General features: G+C 47.5%; 2 protein-coding genes across 4 annotated transcripts in view; both read left to right on the top strand.

Moving 5' to 3' along the window:
- The first annotated feature begins 17,974 nt into the window (after positions 1-17,974).
- Positions 17,975-21,959, top strand: part of CTU1 (cytosolic thiouridylase subunit 1) — a 5,063-nt gene continuing 1,078 nt past the window's right edge. Inside the window, exons 1-2 of one of the 3 annotated variants that reach the window (XM_027860952.1) lie at positions 17,975-18,054; positions 20,985-21,507. In XM_027860952.1, the coding sequence (XP_027716753.1) occupies positions 20,985-21,507 (523 nt within the window). In that variant the 5' untranslated portion in view covers positions 17,975-18,054. Of the gene's footprint in view, positions 18,055-20,856; positions 21,508-21,959 lie in introns of all 3 variants that reach the window. The other 2 variants (XM_027860947.1, XM_027860948.1) reach the window with 2 other exon arrangements.
- Positions 18,032-21,959, top strand: part of LOC114042286 (kallikrein-14-like) — a 15,849-nt gene continuing 11,921 nt past the window's right edge. The window contains exon 1 of the mRNA XM_027860960.1: positions 18,032-18,054. The gene's annotated coding sequence lies outside the window, so the exon portion shown is untranslated. The remainder of the gene's footprint in view (positions 18,055-21,959) is intronic.

The raw sequence follows: 21,959 nt of genomic DNA, 5'->3' as shown, positions 1-21,959 counted from the left end.
GAAGACACTCTGACACAATCACTTGGCAGGAAGGAGGAATCTTGTTACCAGACCCACCACTGCACCCCGGGGACAGTTATCACACCCAGAGAGACACAATCCCACCCAGAAATAAATCCCAGACACAGCCACAGCAAAGACAGTTCTCTAATGCTGACGGAATCCCACCTGAGCACTTTCCCTGCCTCACTGGCCACCCGGGGCCAGCTTCCTTTTACAGAACCTTGCAAAAGCAACACATGAACCACCAAAAAATGGGTAACAGTCAACACTGCAAAGGACACCGGTGTTGCCCCCGCCTTCAGGAAGACTCTTAAGATCTTAGTTCCACAACTGCCAGGGAGGCACTTGGCTTTGAAGGTGGCACAGTGGATAGAGCAAAGGGTCTGGAGTCAAGAAGGCCAGAGTTCAAATCCCACCTCAGGTACTTACTAGATGTGTGACCCTAGGCAAGTCACTTAACCTCTGTCTGCCTCAGTGCCCGCACCTATAAAATGAGAATAATAATAATAATAGCATCTTATTATGAAGAAACGCCCAGGGTTGTTGAGAGGATCAAGTGAAATAGCATTTGTCAAACTCCTGGCACATAGTAGGCTCTTAATGAATGCTCATTCTCTTCCCTTTCCCCCCTCAGAAGCTGACTGCTCCTCCAGAAACAGGCAGCCAAGACCAGGACAACTATCTGGGAAGTCTGGCCGAGGCCACGGGCCTGGCTGCTCTGGTGCCCGCCTCGCGCCTCTCAGGCCTGGCCACAGAGGCTGGGGCGTTCTTGTCTGACATGGTGTGGTGACTTGGAGGCTAATGCAGTCATGGCCTGCTATACTGGAAACCACAGAGAAAGAAACTCACACGTCCACAATCGTGCAGGGCCACAAAGAGTCTCACAGTCAGACTAAATGATGAAGTGATCCTTCCCTCAGAGGCTGGTGGGTCTTCTTTGGCACAGAACATTTAACATCTGAGCTGGGGGGACCTTAGAACAGAGAGTGTCAATGTCAGGGCTCGGAGGGGCCTGAGAACAGGGGACGTCAGAGCTGGGAGGGCCCAGAGAACAGAGAGTGTCAGAGCTGGCAAGACGGAATGTCATGGCTATGGAAACCTAAGAATAGAGATTGTCAGAGACTCTAGAACATAGAATGTCAGAGCTGAGGACCCTGAGAACAGGGGATGTCAGAGCTGTAGGGACTTTAGAATAGAGAATATCAGAACTAGGAATAATAATAGCTAGCATTTATAGAATATATTTAAGATCACTTTACATATATTTGATCCTAACAACAATCCTACAGAGTAGACAATATCATTATCTCCATTTTACAGATGAGGAAACTGAGGCTAGAAAATGTTAAGTGACTTGCCCAGGGTGTTCAAGGTAGCTAGATAGAGCACTGAGCCTGGAGTCAGGAAGACCTGAGTTCAAATATGGTCTCAGACACCTAGTAGCTGTGTGACCTTGGTACCTAGTACATAATAGGCACTGTATAAATGTACAGCTAGCTAGAGGGGCAGCTAGGTGGCACAGTGGATATAGCACTAGCCCTGTAGTCAGGAGGACCTGAGTTCAAATTTGACCTCAGACCAAACACTTGACACTTACTAGCTGTGTGACTCTGGGCAAGTCACTTAACCCCAATTGCCTAAAAAAAAAATGCATGGCTAGGGTCACACAAGGAAGGTCCACAGAACATGGAACAGATAATGTCAGAGCTGGGCAGGACCCTGGAACACAGAATGTACAGTTCAAAGATGGTGCTTAGAGATGATCTAATGTCCCCTTGTACTTTTATAAATTGGGAAACTGAGGCCCAAGGTCTGCCTATCCAGAGGCTGTTTTTAATAATCATTACCTAGATAGGTCTCCTCTCTCTGGTCTCTGGGCAGTCCCTGTGAATGACCTAGGAATAAGAGCTGATCAAAAATGGACTTGATGCCTTGAAAGGCAGAGTATTTCCTATTCCTATGAGGTTGAAGGCTGGTTTGTTGGGAATGATATTAGGAGGGAGAGAAAGGGAGGGATGGAAATTCTGCCCAGGTCGAGGGTTGGGCTAGATGCTCTCTGAAAGTCTTCCAGCTCTGAGTTTCTGTGATTCCACCATGGAACATCTAAGAGCATCCAAGTAAAGGTTTTCTCTGCACTGGAGGGGACAGAGCTGGATCAGATAGATGTTAAGTCTTGATTAGTTAAAAAAAAAAAAAAGCCATGACTTCATTTGTGGGATCCTTCTGTCTCCCAAACCATCATACAATCATAAAAATTCAGTTGAAAGGTACCTGAGGGCCATCTAATCCAACGCAAACCTGAACAGAAACCCTAGTCTATGGCCTCCAGGAGAAGGAGCCAACCAGCCTCTGCTTGAAGACCTAAAGAAATGGAGAACTCACTACCTCCTGCAGCAGCCCGTTCCATCTTGGGGCATGGCGTATTGTGCCGAAGGTGCTCCTCGCACCCAGATTAAATGGACCTTTTTGAAAACAACACATTTATTGCTCCTACTTCTGCTTTCTGGGACTAAAAACACACCAAAAATCCTAACAAAAACCCACAGGCCTAATCTCCCATCCACATGAGGAAGTTTTCTTCAGGAACTGGAAGAATGCAATCTTCCTTTCCCTCCACTTTCTGTTCCTCATTAAACTTCCTCAGGTCCTTTAACCAGCCATTCTGTGACTGGGTTCAAAGTCCCTTAGAGATGATGTTTAAGAGTTACTAGGCACTGAAAAAGTCACCACCTGGTAATGAGCCTCTGGGAAACTGGAGAGGGTAGTGGTTAGGAAGCGGGAGCAGGGCATCACTGGATCCCTCTGAGATTTAGAGGTGGAAGGGACCTTGGGGACCATTTAGGTCAGCCTCTTTTCTTACAGCCTCTCGTTTAGCCACATAATCAAGGTTCAGCCCCACTGAAGCAGGTACCTCTAGTAGAGGCAGGCCCCAGGCTCCTGTCTCATCTTCCTCTTTGCTTACAAGCCTTTTCCCTCACTTTGAAACTAAACTTCAGTTTGATCCCTGACTCTCCTGTCTATGGCCTGCTCTGTTCAGCTGCCGCCACCCACAGGTTAGAGGCCAATTTGGTCAGACAGACGTCATTATTAATTCCCTCCTCTGCAAAAAGAAGGGAACCCTTCCAGCTCCAGATACAGCATCATACCCATTCCCCTTCATTTGCATCCTGGAGTGAGAATAGAAAATGAAACCTGCTGTGGTTTGAGTAAAACTCCACCAGACCAGAAGAACTATAAGCCACAACCCAGCTGCTGGGTGCTCAGCACTGTCCTCTCTGGCCTCAGGACTGGGATGAGGGGAGGGGGAGGGGCAGGCTGATTCTTCAAAACCAAATGCAAAGGCCCTTCAATAAAGGACTTCAACAGTCCCTCCTTTCTCTCTCTCTCTCTGGGTGCCCTCCCCTTCTCTATCCAAATTAAGCTACTGATTCCCAGATTCCTAGAAGGGCAATCTCTACCTTCAGTGCTGAGCTTCCCTTAGTGTGAGGCCCATGTCGTACTCCAAGAGCAGGGCCAGGAGCAGGGTCTCCCCCTTCCTTTGGCCCTTTGGTCTGTTTTAGAATCAGACTCTCAGAACTCAGGACCTCAGGAGCCATGCAGTCCAACCCACATCTGACTGAGAATCCCAAATCCAGCCTCCAGACTCTGGGCAAGTCCCTTAACCTCTCTCTGCCTCGGTTTCCTTATCCATAAAATGGGGAAAATAATAGGAGCTATTTTCTAAGGCTGCTGTGAGGATCAAATGGGGTAGCATTTGCAAGGTGCTTTGCAAACTTAAAGCACTGTATAATAATGCCAAATAATACAAAGATCCCCTTAGCCACTTCTATGTTTCTGTCCACGTGAAGCCTGGAGGAAGACAATAACCCCTGGGGATTAATGATGGGCTGACTGAGGGGGTGCTGGGGTGTTGGTCATCCTATCGGCAGGTCACAAAGGTCTATAGTAGTTGCCGGTCCTTGCTCCCCTTTTCCGGCCCAGGAGAACAGAGGACTGGGGCCAGGAAGCAGTAGATGGAGACGTGGTGAAACTGTAGACCAGTACCTTTAAAGGAGATAAGACTCTGAGCTGGAAGGGACCTTAGGGACTGCATAGTCCAAACCTGAGGAGCTGAGAGGTCCCTACCCTTCTCCCTGCCCATGGGATGGCTGTCCTCTGCCGTGGCATGAGGTCCCTTCTGACTTCCACCTTCTACCTTCCTTCCCCTTCCTCCAAGACTCAGTTCACAACCCACCTTCTGCAGGAAACCCTTTCTGCTCTCCCCACCCCAAGCCCCAGTTTTCCACCTCCAGAAGCCAGTGCCTTCTCCTCTCAGACTGCCCTCCACCCGCTCTTTAAAATAGCTAGCGCAGACAATTTCTTGTATGTTGTCTCCTACATTAGACTGTGAGTTCTTCCAGGTCAGGGACCGTTTTTGCCTTTCTTTGCATCCTCGGTGCTTAGGCCAATACCTGGCACATAGTATGAGCTTGCTAAATATTTGTGACTGACTAGTCTTTCTATCAAACCATGCTCTTTCCTCCTGGGGCTTTAGCAGATTGGAGCCAGAGACCGGGAAGAAGGAGGGGAGGCAAGAGGAAAAGATGGGGAGGATCCTTGTATAGCCTTGGGGGACTGAGGGAGGTGTCGGGGCTGGTGAAGAGTTCTCAGTAATGCCTCCTCATGGTCTATTTGCTGCTCCTTTGGGGTCTCAAACTCCCTAAGGTTTGCCAAAAACTGTACAAATATTACCTCATTTAATCCTTGCACCATGCCCAAGAGATAAGTGCTATTATAGTGTCCTTTTCACAGAAGAGAAAACAGGGGCAAGGGGAGCTTAAGTGACTTACCGGGGTCATACAGCTATGAAGTGTCTGAGGCTGGATTTGACCTCCGCTCTTCCTCACTCCAGGTCTAGCATTAAGCCCTGTGCCACCTAGAGGTGCTGTTTGTTCGAATTATCCAATGTTTGGTACTAGCTGGTCTGTGGATTACTGCCACTAATTCCCCCTGCCACCCCAACTTTCTCTCCATTTCCCATAAAGCTGAAGACAAAGGGAGGGGAAAAAATGAGAGGGAAGTCAGACACAGTCCCAAGGCCCCAAAGACACTGTGGTACACAACTATTCTACACTCAGTCCAGGATGACAGCACGATGACCTGACTCTCCTCTTCATCTCCCAGGCTTGCGCCACCAGGCCAAGGACACTCTCCATGGGATTTCCATCTGCTCCCACAGTTGAATTCTCCTTTCTCTTCAGATGTAGACATAAAATCAGATTTAGAACTGGAAAGGTCCTCAGAGGCCATTAAAGCCAACCTCATTTAGGGGAAAAGGAAACTGAAGCTGAGCACAGAGGTGAAATGACCTGCCTAGTCACCCAGCTAGTAAATATGTTAAAGCAGGATTCCATCTGAGGCCTTCCTATCTCCAGGCCTACAGCCACAGTGGCCCCCAGCTGCCCTGTTCTCTCTCTCAAGTTCTAGTCCTGAAACATCATTTGGACATCTCCAACTGGACATCCCATGAGCATCGTAAAGTCAACATGATCAAAACAGAACTCATTCTCTTTTCCCCAAACTCACTGCTGCTCCTAAATCCCCATTTCTGTCCAGGGCACCACCATTCTCCCACTCACCTTATGTCAAATGAAGTTGGAGGATTCTCTGGGAGGTGAACCAAGGAGATATGTAAAGCACTTTGTAAACCTTAGAGTGCTTTGTAAATATACCTATTATTATTAATTCTATTGTCTTCAAGTCTTTCCTTTGTGTTTTTATTACAGTTGAATTCCAGTACACTCTGGTGGAAAAAGTTGTCTGGGCAGTTAAAATGCCGACGGGAAGATTCAACCAGAAGGTTCAAACAGGTCTCTCTCAGCCAGGAGGTTCCCAGGGTCTCGAGAGCTTCCCATTGAAATGCTAAGAAACTGCCTTTAGACTCTTCTGGCCAAAAGATACCAGGGCTGGGTCCCAGCTCAATCGAAGTTAACCTAAACTGCTTCAAGTCTACACCATAACTTCCCTGCTTGCCACCATCCGGGCTCTTGGTGTTGATATGCAGAGGGTTAATTCATACCTCTCGAGTCCCTCCAGTATCCTGGCCAACAGCATCTCTCATTTGTTTCCTTCTCTTTAGGCTGCCATCCTAGATCAAGCCTTCAGCACCTCTTGCTTGGACTACTGCAGTCACTTCCCAATTGGCCTCCCTGCCTCAGGTCTCCACTCTCCAGTCAATCCATCCATCCTCCACACAGCTGTCAAACTGATATTCCAGCAGCAGAGTTCTGACCAAGTCACTCCCCTGCTCAAGGAGATCCAGTGGCTGGCTCCCTCTTGCCTGTGAGATAAAGTACCAACTCATCTGTCTGGCTTCCTGACAATTCCTTTCTTTCACGCACTTTGGATTCCAGCCCAACCAGTTTGTCTGCTATTGCTTAGCTGGGACATCATGTTTCTAACCCCTGTGCTTTTGCCAGCCTGTTCCCATGCCAAGAGCACTCTCCCTCCTCATCTGTGCCTCATAGAATCTCAGGCTTCCTCCAGGGTTCAGCTCAGGAGCCCCCTCCTATTGACTTGCCCTTCCTCCCAAGGTGCCAGGACTCTCCTACCACAAATTACTTTGTGTTGACTTATTTTTGTATTTAATTTTCTATGTACAGTCATGCCCCCCAAATAAACAGAATATAAGCTCTTTGTAAAGCGGTTTTCTTTTTCTTTTTGAATTTGTATCCTGAGTGCCAAACACAATACCTGACACATAGTAGGAACAAATACAAAGGCAGTTGAATGAAGTGAATGAGAGACCACTCCCACCCTCCCTGCATCCACACACATCCCCTCTACCACACAGACACAGACACAGACAGACACACAGACAGACACACACACACACACAAAGACACACACACACACAAAGACACACACACACACACACACACACACACTCTTACTGTTCATTAAGACCTTATGGCCAAAACACCAGGGATCCAGTATTGGAGGATGAGAGAGAGGTCACAAGAAACCTCTGTGATCCTGGACAAGTCACTTGCCTTCACAGAGGAGCCTCAGTTGCTTCCTGTGATAGACAAGAACTAGGCTGTGTGGTTGGCTAGACCTCCCTAATGCTGGCAATGAATCTTGTCCAGACACCACTGTGGATGGCCAGTGAATGGGGGTTAGGATGTAGCAGGAAGAGGAGAGAGGAATGAATGGCCTTCAAGAAACTGAAAAGTCCTGGCTTCACTAGTGCAGTAGATGAGAGCCGGGTGACCCAAGAAGGTCCAGTGCAAGTCGATCAACCTTGATCCACCTCAGTTTCCACATGTAAAACAATTTGATGACCTCTGTGGTCACTTCCAGCTCTAAATCTAAAAAACTGGGATCTGCCTAATGTTGAAGGGCTACCAGGTTGTGTGGTTTGTTTTTCGTTCTGGAATAGGACCATAACATCAAGGAGGTGATGACTTGACTTGCAGTTGATTTTGATTTGAGTGGGGGAGGGTGTGCAAAGTCACCAACCTCACTTTCTCCTCCAGAGCCATCTGGGTCCAGTGGCCAGATATGGATCAGGACATATCAGGATGAAAGACCCTGGCCCTTTTAAGCTGAGGTCTTTCCTGCTTCTCACTTTGAGTGAGGCAGCGCCCATTCAGGCCCATTTAAGAAGGGAGTCAAGGGATGGCCCTTTTAATTAAAAAAAAAAATCAAACTGAGAGGTGAAGACCCTTAGGGTTGCTGGCCAAAAGAGAAAGTTACTGTTTACATTCACTCTGAGTCAGGAGGGCCCAAAAAACAATCATTAAGTGATGCTTGGGCAGAGACCTACTGTCCAGTCCGTGAGATCAATAAATAATGGAGTCCAATTCTTTATTGACCAAAAGGGGAAACTGAAGACAAGAAGGATAGTAATTTACCCACAGGGATGGTACAGCCCCAGGTCAGCCCATGACTCCCAAAGCTGGATTAGCCTAGGGCTTAAGGGTGTTTTAGAAACCTCAGTCTCAGAAGGGAAAAGTGCCTCCCAGATAACCTGACCTAGCTAGTCTCAGGCAGCTTCTAAAACACTCCAGTGATAGTCACCTGAAAGAATTTCCTAGCCTGGAGCCTCAACTCTACATATTTGCCTCAAGCTGGGGGTGAGGAACCTCTCAGACTGTCTGCTCCCAGTGAAGCTGTGAGCCCTGGGCTCTCTTTAGGGATCCCCATCAGATGAAAAAAAAAGCCTGCAGAAGGAATGCTATCCAGCTAATCACCTCCCTCCCCCAACTCTCATTTGTGGGTTTTAAAGTCTTAGATCCCCATTTACACACTGGTACACAGGACCTGGGAAACAACTGAATTGCTCAGTCCATCAAGCGCTGAGCCTGGAGTCAGCAAGACCCAAGTTCAAATTCGGCCTCAGACTCTTACTAGTTGTGTGACCTTGGACAAGTCACTTAACCTGTTTGCCTTAATCCCCAGAGTCACCCCAGAGTTAGACACCATGATCAACAACACTCAAAAGGTCTCAGTTTCTCTCTTTGGGGGAATCTATGTTTCTTTAGAGTGTCTGTCTCTCGGTTTTGCTTCCATATTTCTCCCTCTGAAATCTGTCTACATCTGAGAGTGGGTGGGGGTGGAGGTAGGAGGATATCTGTTTATCTAAGGGAGAGTCTATAGGGATGGTTCCGGAGTTATATCGCTGGAAGGGTCGTTTGTCTGGGGGGTTTTACGTCTCCGGAATCTGTGTTTAGGTGTGTCTAGGGAGAGTAGCTCTTTATCTCTCAGGAGGTGTCACTGTCTATCTGAAAGAGTGTATGGGACCTTTCTCTATATGGAGGGGGGCGGGTGAGAGGGGCTATTTCTGCCTCTGTGGAAGCGGAGGGAGGAGCCCGCATTTGCCCCTCCCCCCAGTTTCTCCAGGGGAACCTCTCTGGATAGGAGTGGAAGGTGGGGCTGTTGACGTGAGGTGAATATCTCTCTGTGTGAGGTGACGGGAGGGAGCTTAATCTCTCTCACTCTCTTCCTGTGTAAAGGGGTAGAGACTAGGTTTCTTTCTACAGCAAGAAGGGGGAATCTCAGTCTCTCTTCGCTCGGAAGAAGAATTTCCCATTTTTCCTGTCTTTGGGGGTGTTTGGGGTGGGATGGATCTCTCTCCCGGAAAGTGTCTCTCCCTTCTGGGGTCGTCCATGCAGGTAGATCACTATCTCTTCCTTTTGGAAGGTGTCTCTGGGGAGGGATCTCTGTCTCCTTTTTGGCGAGGTGTCTGAAGGGCCTTCTGGCTCTCCCCTTTGTAGGGTGTCTACATCGCGGGGTTGGGGAAGGGATCCTCCATCTCTACCTCCTGGGAAGGGTGTCTCTGGCTTTCTCTGGCCCATGGGCACCACCGATGTCCCTCACCTGGCCTGGGGCTCCATGGGTGATCTCTCTCAGCCTTGGAGGTCCGGGTGGGGGAGAGGATTGGGTTTGGAGAGGGGGCGTTTCTGCTTCCGTTTTCTGTAACGTTTTCCAAGGATAGGGGCGCGTGCATATGGCTAGGGAATCCCAGAACACGCGTCCCCTTCCAGGTCCTCCCCCCAGCACATGCCCAGATTCCAACCTACAAACTTTGTGTTATTCAGCCTCTACTCTCCCTCCCCACCTCCAACCCCACCCCATGGAAAGTAGAAAGTGGTAGGATAAGTGATGGGCGGGGGCGGGAGCAGGGAGATCTCGCTTGGGAAAGTGTAGAAGTCAGAGAGCGCTCCCAGAAAGGGGAAAGAAGAGGAGAGAGCTTCCTGGAGAAGGTGGCTCCAGACATGGACTCAAGTCTGTGCAAATGTGCTGAGATTGGAGAGGGAAAGATGAAATAAAGGAACAGTAGCTAGGTCAGTCTGGCTGCAGTCGGCATAGAGTGAAGGACCACTCGTGGTCCAAATGAATAAGCCAGGGTGCAGAAAGGTTAAGCTAAAGTTATACACATATCAAGTGTCTGGTAGCATTTGAACCCACATCCTGTGACACTCAAGGCCCTTTTCATTGTGCGGTGCAGGTTTGAACTAGAATGAGTGTGTATTTTCCGCAGAAAGCATTAGGAGAGAAGCAGGTAGGTGTTGCAGTGGCTTTGATGGGGATGGGATCTGAACCCCTAAAAGGAAAAGACCATGTCTTTGTGATCTGGACCCTAAAAAGGAAAATCCTGGGACTTTCCCATATCCCTGGCATTTGCCTGAGGTGGTAATTCACTCAACTAGCTTTTCATTGTGGCTACAGCCAATCTCCCAATTCTGTTCTGTTGCCTGGCCACTTCCTACCCTTAATCCTAGCTAGACTCCATTCTCCCTTGGCCATGTGGTCCTGGTCCCTGGCGGTCTGTTCATCCCAGCTTATTGGACACCCATTCAGATCCTCCTTAGACCCCCCCCTCCTCCAGTCACCCCAAATTACTTGGCCACTCCTGGATCCCTCCCACAGTCTTTCTGTATATAAGGTCTATCTTGTCTCCATTAAGGTTGTTCAAATTCCTTAAGAACTTAGCCAAGGGCTCAGATTCTTATAATCTAGCAATAGCTCACAAATGTTCAGGTACCTTAAGAGTCTGGCCAATATGGCAGATCTTTAATAAACCTTGTCTTTGGCTGAAAGAAGGCTTGGGTTGAATTCATTCGGGTAGGACTCATGTGTCGTGACTTTGGGGTACCAGCACCCCTAAACCTCTAGACCTCAACAAGTAGAGCACTGGCCCTGGAGTCAGGAGGACCTGAGTTTAAATCCCTCTCAGACACTTTGCTAGCTGTGTGACCCTGGGCAAGTCATTTAACCCTGTTTACCAAAGCAACAGGGAGTACCTGAAGGTTTGGAAGAGGAACTAGATTAGGCCCAAAAGAGGACAGAGAACAGCTATTGAAAACAACATGAAATGTAACAAGGAAACCTGGAGGTGTATCTAGGCTGTGTAGCTTACTACCTGTAAGCTTGCACAAATCGCTGTCCTTGCCCTCAGGGAAATTGACCTCTTCCTCCTTCCTCTAAAGACCACCTTTATCACTTTTCCTGAATGTCAGAATAATAATAAACAATATATATGTATATATATGTATATATATATGTGTGTGTGTGTATATATATATATATATACTTTGGGGGGTGAGGCAATTGGGGTTAAGTGACTTGCCCAGGGTCACACAGCTAGTAAGTGTCATGTGTCTGGGACTGGATTTAAACTCGGGTCCTTCTGACTCCAAGGCCAAAGCTCTATCTATTGCGCCACCTAGCTGCCCCCTACAATAAGCAATAATTACAAAGGGCTTTGTGGACCAAAACCCCAGCTATCTTTTTCCATAAACCGATTGCTATAGTGGATTGCATCTTTGAAAACCTATATTTTATACAGGGATATTGTAATAAATGTTTAACAATAAGCACCCTGCCATGTCCTTACCCTCCTCAACACCTCGTACTCCTGACACTTTAAAATTTAATCTGTATTATTTACCTTTCCTTCATTATCTTAAGTCTAGATAATTAACAAAACAATTAATCAAGCCCAGATTTGTAAGGTTCTGGGGTATAAATGCTCACTCTGACATTTTAACTATCAGCTCTCCAGCTGATCAGTCTTGCTTCATTCAACACACCTCCGACACCCAAACCAAGGTTTCCGGGGGACCAGAGGATGTAGCTCTTATTGTGGAAAAGACCTAACTACCGCTCCCCTGAAAGATCTCAACGCCTCGTCTCACAAAAACTAACCAACCTCCCTTATGTTACATTGTATGTATTTTGTATCTACTGAAATATCTACATTTTACTTCCCATTAGAATATGAGTTACTTGAGATCAGGCACTGATTTATTTTTCCCTGGTGTCCAACACATTGTCTAAGGTGTTATTTAATAATGATTATTGATTGTGCCAACAATATACATCCAATATCATCAGGCTTTATTTCACCTGAAAAGACGCATGAAACTCAAAAAAACTCACTCAAAGGGACAAGGGAAAGGAGAGGTAGAATGGAGTAAAAAATCCTATTACAGTGGAGGCGATGGGGCACGGACCTAAGCTGATACCTTTGTCCCAATTTGGGCCCCATTTGTCTACGAGCCCTAGAAAACCCTTGGACTGTCCTTGAATTCTCCCACTTGATCAAGGAGGTCTCTGGCATTTCCCTCAGGCCATAATTCCGTCAATTGGCCTTTCATTGGGGCTACTTTATCCCAATTCTGTTACCCTTGACCTAGCCTAGCCCTCCATTGTCTCCATTATCTCTGTGGCCCCTGGTGACTTTCCACCCTTAATTCTATCTAGACTCTATCTCCCTTGGCCCAGGTGGTCCCTGGATTTCTATTACCTCATAGGCTACTTGACCACTCCTAGATCCCTCCCATAGTCTTTCTGTATATAAGGCCCATCTTGTCTCCATTAAGATGCTCAGATTCTTATAATCTAGCCACTGCTCAGATTTTTACAATCTAGCCAATAGCTCACAGGTGTTCAGACTCCTTAAGAGTCTGGCCAATAGGGTAGATCTTTAATAAATCTTGTCTTTGGCTGAAAAAAGGCTTTGGGTCAAATTCTTTCAGGCAGGACCTGATAAACCTCTAGACCTCATCAGAGGGAAAGACGGAGTGGTAGCAGGCAACATTTGAATCTTACTCTCATACTTTACTCTCATATAAAAAACTTAAAACATACAGTAAAGACAACTCTCCTCCCTCCTCCTGGGCCTCCCTACCTCCCCAGGGGCTAGTACAACCCTCCAGACTTAACGGTAAATTGTCCCTTGTGGATGGTAGTCCTCAGATGGGAAAGGAGCTGAGGTTACCAGAGTCTTCCTTCCCCCCCCCCCCACCCCCCGTCCTGCACAGTTAGGATAGCTCACATTAACAGTAAAGGACAAAGATTAGGTAGGAGTTTGTCCCTTAATTACTCAGTCTCTCGCTGTGTTTGGGCTCTGGCTTCTCCTTCCTGATCCTAGAACTCCTCTCAGCAAAGTGCCTGGCACATAGTAGGAGTTTAATACATGTTTATGGAATTGAATTTTTTCATCCTGGAATTTGGACTTGTCCTGGAACTCTTCCTTCTCTTTCCAGAAGTCTGGATCCAAAAAATCTCAGATCTTCATGATGCCTCCAATTTCTGCTCATCAATCACTCCGTAAACATTTGTTAAGTGCCTAGTATGTGCTAGACACTGCTCTCAAGGAGCTCACCATTCAAATGGGGGAGACAACAGTAAATAACCGTGTGCTACAAATAAACTACTTTTGAGAGCTCACAATCTAACGGGGAGACAACTGGAAATAATCACAGAGGGAAGGAAGTAGAATTAAGGGGACTTGGCAAAGATTTCCTGCAGGGTTATAGTTGTTACTTGAAGGAAGCCCTTTAGTGTTTTCAATAGGAATGGATGTTGCATTTTTTTTAAAAGGTTTTTCTGCATCTATTGAGATAATCATATGATTTTGGTTGGTTTTGTTATTGATAAAGTCAATTATATTGATAGTTTTCCTAATATTGAAATAGCCCTAGATTCCTGGTATAAATCCCACCAGGTCATAGTGTATCATCCTTGTGATATACTTGCTTGTATTTTATTTAAAAATTTTGCATCAATATTCTTTAGGAAATTGGTCTATAGTTTTCTTTCTCTGTTTTAGCTCTTCCTGGTTTAGGTATCAGTACCATATTTGTGTCATTAAAGTAATTTAGTAGGACTCTATTGCCTATTTTTCCAAATAGTTTACAATACTGGAATTAATTATTCTTTAAATGTTTGGTAGAATTCACTTGTTATTCCATTTTGTCCTGGGAATTTTTTTGTTTTTTTTTTCTTTTCTTTTCTTTCTTTCTTTTTTTTTTGATTAGGCAATGGGCTTAAATGACTTCACACAGCTAGTAAGTGTTATGTGTCTGCGGCTGGATTTGAACTCAGGTCCTCCTGAATCCAGGGCTGTTGCTCTATCCACTGTGCCACCTAGCTGCCCCTGGGAATTTTTTTCTTAGGGAGTTCGTTGATGACTTGTTCAATTATTTTTATTCTAAAATGCAATTATTTAAATATTACATTTCCTCTTCTCTTAATCTGGGAAATTTTCATTTTTGTAAATATTCATCCATTTCACTTAGATTGTCAGATTTATTGGCATACAATTGGGCAAAATGGCTTCTTATAATTGCTTTAATTTCATTTTTATTAGTGGTGAATTCACTTTTTAAATTTTTTATACTGGTAACTTGGTTTTCTTCTTTCCTTTTTTAAATCAAATTAATCAATGGTTTATCTATTTTTTTTTTCATAAAACTAGCTGCTAGGTTTATTTATTAGTTTGATGGTTTTCTTATTTTTAATTTGATCAATCTCTCCTTTGAGTTTTAGGTTTCCAATTTGGTGTTTAAGTGGGGATTTTTAATGTATTATTTTTCTACTTTTTTTAGTTGCATGCCCAATTCATTGATCTGCTCTTTCTCTATTTTATTGATGTAAACATTTAGAGATATAAAAATTTTCCTGTGTACTGCTTTGGCTACATCCCATGAATTTTGGTATGTTGTCTCATTGTTGTCATTTTCTTTTATAAATTATTGATTGTTTCTATAATTTGTTCTTTGACCCACTCATTCTTTAGGATTTGATTATTTAGCTTCCAATTAATTTTTAATTTATCTTTCCATGGCCTTTTACTGAATGTAATTTTTATTTCATTACAATTTGAAAAGTATGCATTTAATATTTTTGCTTTTCTGCATTTGATTGTGTGGTTTTTGTGCCCTAACACATGGTCAATTTTTATGTAGGTGACATGTGCCACTGAGAAAAAGGGTATATTCCCTTTTATTACATTCAGTTTTCTCCAGAGGTCTATCATACCTAACTTTTCTAAAATTTTATTCATCTCCTTAACTTGTTTTTTGTTTTTTTTTTTGTTAGATTTATCTAGTTCTGAAAGGGAAAGTTGAGGTCCCCAACTAGTATAGTTTTACTCTCTATTTCTTCCTGTAACTCGTTTAGCTTCTTTAAAAAATTGGATTGTGACATTTAAAAAGTTCAAGAGACACAATTTCTGGGTAATTAATCATTTTATCAATAATGCTAGCATATTACCAATAAAATAGGTCAGTGACACTCTCGAATACCAAAGTGTATATGTTATTCTCTCTTTGAGCCAATTGCGATGACACTAAGGTTCAAGTGTTGCCTACCACCCTTCCATCTTTCCCTCTACTGTACTCCATTCTACTTCTCCCTTTCCTCTTCTCCCAGTGCAATCCTCTTTCTCACCCCTTAATTTTGCCATAGTCATAGTCAACTTATGCTCAAACCTTGTCTCTATGTATACTCCTTCCAACTGCCCTAATAGTGTTAAAATTCTTAAGAGACAGAAGTGTCAGGAATGTAAACACTTTAACCTAACTGAATCCCTTAGGATTTCACTTTCCTGTTTACCTTTTTTGAAGGAAGCCAGCAGGGGGAGATGAGGATGGAGAGCATTCCAGGCTTGGGGGACACTCAGTGGAAATGCCCAGAGCCAAGAAATGGAGTATCTTGTTCCAAGAACAACTAGGTGGGAGGGGAAGGGGGCTGCGGATAGGAGTTGGAGGTGAGAAGGTGTAAGAAGCCTGAAAAAGCCCAGAGGGGGAAGGGCAGGTTATAAAGGGCTTTAAAGCCAAGAAGATGGTTTTGATATTTATTCTTGGAGGTGATAGGGAACCACAGGAGTTTATTTGGGGGGGGGGTGATATGGCCAGCCCTCTACTTTAGGGAGATGATTTTGACAGCTGAATGGAGGATGGACTGGGTCATGAGGTCCCCCTTTCATGAACCCTTTTTCTGCTCAGCCAATGCTGCCATCTTTGGGAGCAGGAGATTTCTTGGAGCTGGGCTGCTACTCCACCCCTCTCTCTCCCATCCAGGAACATGATATACTCTCTGTGTCTGCCTCACCTCCCATCAACACCTCTCAGCTCTGGTCTCTGTCCAACCTCTCCAGATCTGGATATGCTCCCTGTTTCAAAGCCAAGTTCAAGAAGGAGAGGTCAGATCTTCACTAGTCAGGACTCAATAACTCTTCCTGGGGTCGTGTCAAAATGGACCACCTACTGTGGGATGGGGCACTCCACACCTCATTGAGAGGCAAGTCTGCATCTGAGTACCAAAGGAAGATACTTAAAAAATGGAACAAAGACCCTATCTTTTCATCTAATTAATCTGGGGTGGGCTCCCCCTAGTCACACATCTGGTACTGTACAGGAAGCCAACATTTATATGGCACCTTGAGATCTACAGATCTCCAAACCTTAGTTTCCCAGTTTATAAAATGAAGGTGATAACAACAGCACATACCTAACAGGGCTGTTGTAAGGATCAAAAGCAATAATCTATGTAAAGTGCTCTGCAAACCTTAAATGTTAGATATTATGTGGTTGGGAATGGTCCCCTCAACTCCCTTCCCCTGTAGAAAGGAAAGTCCTTGAAGCTAGCTTCTGGGTTGATTTTGTCTGTGCTTGTCACGCTGACTGCTCTGAGTGCCAGCCACTCAATACAGGCTTTTCCAGGAGAATGGGTGAGGAATTGGAAAAGAGATTCAATGAGTAGTTCATAAACCACCCAGCTAATGAGGACCAGAAGCCTATTTGAATCCAAGTTTCCTGACTCAAGTCTGTGCTGTCTACACAATACATTTTTGCTTTGAGTCTTTTTTGACTACCCCAAAAGAATGAGAGCTTCTTGCTGGCAAAGGGTAAACTTACTTTTCAATCTGTACTCCCACGGGATAGCTCAGTGCTTTGCACAGAGTAAGGATTTTGACAAGCAATTTTAACTTCATCCACTCGTTTGTAACATTCAGTCACTAGATTAGACTTGGGTCTGATGAGGCCGATTTAAAAATGGCCTTTGTTGTTTGTAACAATCCTGATAAATGAAATGGCTTATGATGTCCCCCTACTTTAGGGTCAGAATCACTCACTTTATGCAATTCATTCATTCATTCATTACCTTGGAAGGTAAGTACTTTAGCCTCTCTTTGCATTTGAGGCTAGAAAGTGTAGGTGTTCCTCCAAAGTTCTGGCATTGGCCTTCCTTCTTTTTTCTCGCTGTCTCTACTCTATTCTGTCCCTTGAGAAACTCATTTGCTTTCAGGGTTTGCCCTGGAACTTCTGTTCAGAGGATTTCTAAATCTCTCTGTCTCTAGCCTTGACTACAGAACTATGTGGTATAGATTCACCCCATATGGGGTCCCACAGTTTAGGAAGCAATGAAGGGGTCTGGAGTGGGGAAAGCTTAAGAAGCCCCGGTATAGAGGATGGTTTACCAGACTCAAGAGGCAGGAGGTTCTAGGTTCAAATCTCTGCCTCACACATTTACTAGCTATAAGTCTGTAGGCAAGGCAAGTAAGCACTCTCAGCCTGAGCTTTGCCCCCCCTGTAAAATGAGGATGATGATAGCCCCTACCTCACAGGTGTGCTGTGAGGGTCAGATGACATTAAATGTGTGCTATGTGACGTACAAGTCTATGTGCAGGTGCTTCATAAACCTTATACAGTTCCATAATGGTAGGTGGTGCATTTCTTTTTGTTACTGTTGGCTGCTCTTCTGGACTCCAGACCGTCATTTCTATGTGCCTAGGAGACACCTCCACCTGGATGGCCCCACAGCATCACAACTTGAGAGCCATGTGACCTGGACAAGCAAGCCCCCAGCCCTCCTGGGCCCTCCAATGAGGGGTCTTGAGAGCTTAGCACAGCGTCTGTCACTGACTGAACAGCAGCAAACTTAAAATGCGTCGTGTACAGGTTTTTTTTTCTTTTAGGAGGACCGGCTGTCAATCATTTACCAGCATGGCCCACGTGGTTATGAAGCGGGATTCGAACCAGCCTTCTCACTCTAACTCCAGCGACCTGGCTTCCAGCGCTCTGGGAGGGAGCGAGCTGCCGCGGTGCCCGCTGGGAGCTGTAGTCGGACCTCGCGGAGCCTCCCGGGAGCTTCTGGGAGTTGTAGTCTTGCGGCGCCACTTCCGGGCCTCGTTTCCTCGTGGTGGGGCCGGCTTGCCTGGTTGGAGGGTCTTTTGGAGGGTTGGTGGGGGGTGGTCCTCTTCCTGATCCGCCCGAGGTGAGTGATTCTCCCATCCCCTGGGCTGGGACCGGGACCCCGGGGACAGGAACGGGGGTCGCGCCGGCGGACCTGGCGGGGTCGGAGCCGCCGTCTGTGCCCCTCCCCAGGAGCCTTGCTGCTCATCTTTAGGGCGGGGGAGGGGCACCTTCTCTGCGACCCCTCCCCCCAGTCAGCCTTATAGCCCCTCCTCCCGGGCAGAACCTCTCCTCCTCCCCATCCCCATCAGCCTGATTGCCTGAGCTGGGGAGGGGGCTGCCTTCTCTCCCCCCCCATCAGCCTTATTGCTCCCCCCCCCGGGGAGACCCCCCCCCCCCCCCTTAGCCTTATTGCTCCGGGGGGGTGAGGGGGACCTTCTCTTTCCTCCATCAGCCTTATTGCCCCTCCCCGGGGCAGAAGCCCCTTCTCCCCCTCACCCCACCCCCACCCCTCTTCGGCTTTTGTAGGGGGACTGCCTTCTTTGAAGCGGCATTCAGCGTTCTGTGTTGGGGAGAAGATTTAGGTCTCCTGGACCCTGCCCTGGAGGGGCTTCCGTCCTCCTAAACCGGCCCCAGCCCGGCTTTGGGTCTCCTGGATGGCCCAGGGCTCTGCCCGAGGAAGCACTAAACTCTCCTTTGCTGAATGACTGTGGCCGGGTGTCCCCCAGTCCGTGTCCATCTACCTTCAACTCCTCGGGGGGTCTCTGGATCTCCCCTTTAAGGCCTACAGTTTCACTTCCTTTGTCCCCGATGCTTATTACTTGGCACACAGCTGGTGCTTAATAAGGACTTGTTAATTGATCGTAACTAATAATAAGGGCATGTTAATTATTCGTAATTAATCATAAGTTAATTGCTAAAAGACATAGAAGGCTCTTGAATGGGTCTTTATGTGGCCCTTGATTTTTCCATGTGTAAAAGGAGAGGGTTAGATTGTCTGTTCTAGCCCTGAATCCTGCATCTGGGGGATTGTGCCTTCCTGCCGCGTCTTGTGTGCCAGTGGGCTGCTTATCTTTTGTGGGAGATTTTAAGTAATAATTCTATCTCATTTTTTTCCATTGCATACTTTCCCCCTGCATCCCTCTCCCTCCTATTTACCCCTCCACATCTCTTGGAACAAAGAATTTTTTTTCTTTTAAAGAACACAAAAATCAAGGTGGGAGAAGTCTGATGATATGTTGGGGGCAATTTCCATAGGTGCGTGTGTGCAGAGGGGCAGGGGAAAGGGTCTTCTGAGTCTCTTGGAATATGCCCTTCTGTCCCTGCCTCAGGCTATATCTGGACCAAGTAGCTTTTTCCCACCCCAGGCACTTTTGTCAGTCTGCCCTCTCCCTCCCTCTCTCTCTCTCCCTCTCCTTCCCATGAATGGCAGTGTCCATTCTTCTGGTCCCCCTCTATTTAGCAGGGTGTGGGTGCCGATGTTTTAGCAGTTTAGATTTAAAACTCCAAGGTACCTTAGAAGATATCTAGACAGAATGCCAGGGACGTTATTTACCCAAGGCCACACAGATTGTGTCAGAGGTGGGATTTCAACCCAAGTTTGTGGACTCCTAATCTAGTGCTTCCCACTACCCCACTTTGTCTCAGAAACTGATTGGGTTGCTTTATGTCCTATAAAAATATCCTGAGATAGTTTTAATGTAGTTAAGTAAGAAAGGTTTGTTTTGGGATTCTCAGGATTCTTAACCTAAGATCCAAACTACCTGTGTGACCTTGAACAAATCACTTGACTTACTTGGATCTCAGTCTCCTCATCTGTAAAATGAGATATTTGGCTAGGTGGCCTTTGAGGTCCCTTTCTGTTCTTAATCTATGAGTAAGTGAGTGCCCAGCCAGAATTAAAACTTGATTCATGGGAATTCATAGGAAGCTGTAAGAAATCTTGGCTGTCCACCTCACCATACCATCTCTACCTTGTACATGGAGGAACAGCTACCCTGAACAGGGAAGGTTGCTTTACTTGCTGGGGGTGATTGATCAGTAGTCATTTATCAATGGCTCTCTGTGTGCCAAGAGTTGTGCTCAGGTTGGGGATAGAGACTGTAGGCTGAATACTATGATAGAAGGCTGTTTTGACAGTTTCTGGTGGGTGGTGGGGCAGTGGGGCAGAGGAGACAGAGATGAGGAAGGACTCTGGATGAACCCACACATAGGCCAGGACCACCGTGGTGAGCACCAAAACCAAGTATGTTAACAAGTTTTTGGGTTGGTAGAGGAAAGATGATGGGGGTGGAGGGATGGACCTGATATCTGGTGGTTTCCCCTACAGCCCCACTCCCCCATCTTCAGGTGGAGCAAAGTGTGTCTGCTTTTCCAGATGTCTCCATAGCCCTTCTGTTTCTCTGGGTCCTGATACAGGGGTGTGTGGCAGGGTCTTCATTTGCCAGACTCCTGCCCTCATCCCATTTCACCTCTTCTTCCTCTGGTCTGAATAGTGGTCTAGCTCCTGGGTCTTCTCTCCTCCCCTTGTGTATGTGAGAGGTCACTCCTGCTTGAAAGTGGGCCTGAAAACCCCTGGTCCTAACTGGGGCACTGTACCTGTGCATTGTGCCCCTTAGGGTTTGCACAAACCTGTGGGTTCTAAGTCAGTGCCTCCTTTTGAGGGCACCTCCCACCTTTCTCTCAGATACCAGCTTCAGTCAGGGGTGTACAGCCCTTCAGAGCCTCGCTGTGAGGCGCCCCTCCCTTAATTCTATTCCCAATTGGACTTGGATGCCATGTGGTATGTGCACTACAAGAGACTTGTGAGGTGGTTTTTTGGGGGGGGAGGGGTGCACTTCTCCTAACAAATGCTCCTGAGAAGCACCCCTCCCTCCCTCTGCAGATCTCCCTTTCTGCTGGACTCCTGCCTGTGGTTATGGGGGTCGCTCCCTCTCTCCGGGCAGCTTTGGAGCCTGAGGTTGCGCCCTCGGCCCGAGCTCTCCGGTGAGTCCCTCGCTCTCGCTCTAGCAGATGCCGGTGCCTCGGTGCTCCGGGCCCTGCGGTGGGGTCCGTCCAGCTGCCCTGCGGAGGCCTCGCACCGGCGGGGCGGTCTGCCGATCCTGCTTCTGCAATGCGTTTGAGGCCGAGGTGCTGACCACACTGCAGACTGGCCGCCTGCTGCCGCCCGGGGCCATCGTGGCTGTGGGCGCGTCCGGAGGCAAGGACTCCACGGTGCTGGCGCACGTGCTCCGGGCCCTGGACGCCCGCCACGGGCTGGAACTGGACCTGCGCCTCGTGGCCGTGGACGAGGGCATAGGCGGCTACCGAGACGCAGCGCTGGCGGCTGTCCGACGCCAGGCTGCCCGCTGGCAGCTGCCGCTCACCGTGGTCGCCTACGCCGATCTCTTCGGGGGCTGGACCATGGACGAAGTGGCCCGCCGGGCGGCCCAGGAGCCAGGCCGAGCCCGAGCCTGCTGCACCTTCTGCGGGGTCCTGCGGCGGCGTGCGCTGGAGGAGGGGGCCCAGCGCGTGAGGGCCACGCACATTGTCACAGGTGAGCTCTGGCAAGGAGCAGCCTGCTTTCTCCTGGTGTGCGGGGCTGGGGCGCCTGTTAGTTGGGGCAGCCTGCCTCTGCACTTGGTTCCCTCCTCTCCTCCCCCATTCTTGATTCTGGGCTTCACCCTCCCCCCTTTGTGACCCTGGGCCCTGTCCCACCTGTGCTTCTGTGTAACTCTGGGTCCCCCTCTCACCTGTGACCCTCTTTGTGACTGGAATCCCACCGTTTTGTGTGCCTGGTCTACCCCCACCCCCCATTCTGAGTAGCACTGCCTCCTTCCTACCCATGTTCCTAGGGAGCTCCCCACCCCGGCCCTGAGTCCCCCTCCCCCTACTTGGGGTTCTTGGCCCCCCTCTTACCTGCGTCCCTGCCCTTCCCTGCTTGTGACTCTGGGCCCTCTTTGTGTTCTTATCCACCACCACTCCTCTATGACTGTGGGCTCCCCCCCC

This window comes from Vombatus ursinus, unplaced genomic scaffold (assembly GCF_900497805.2).
Source record: "Vombatus ursinus unplaced genomic scaffold, bare-nosed wombat genome assembly UNPS02014344.1, whole genome shotgun sequence".
NCBI classification, from domain to species: domain Eukaryota; kingdom Metazoa; phylum Chordata; class Mammalia; order Diprotodontia; family Vombatidae; genus Vombatus; species Vombatus ursinus.
This window is presented reverse-complemented; position numbering and strand designations above follow the sequence as displayed.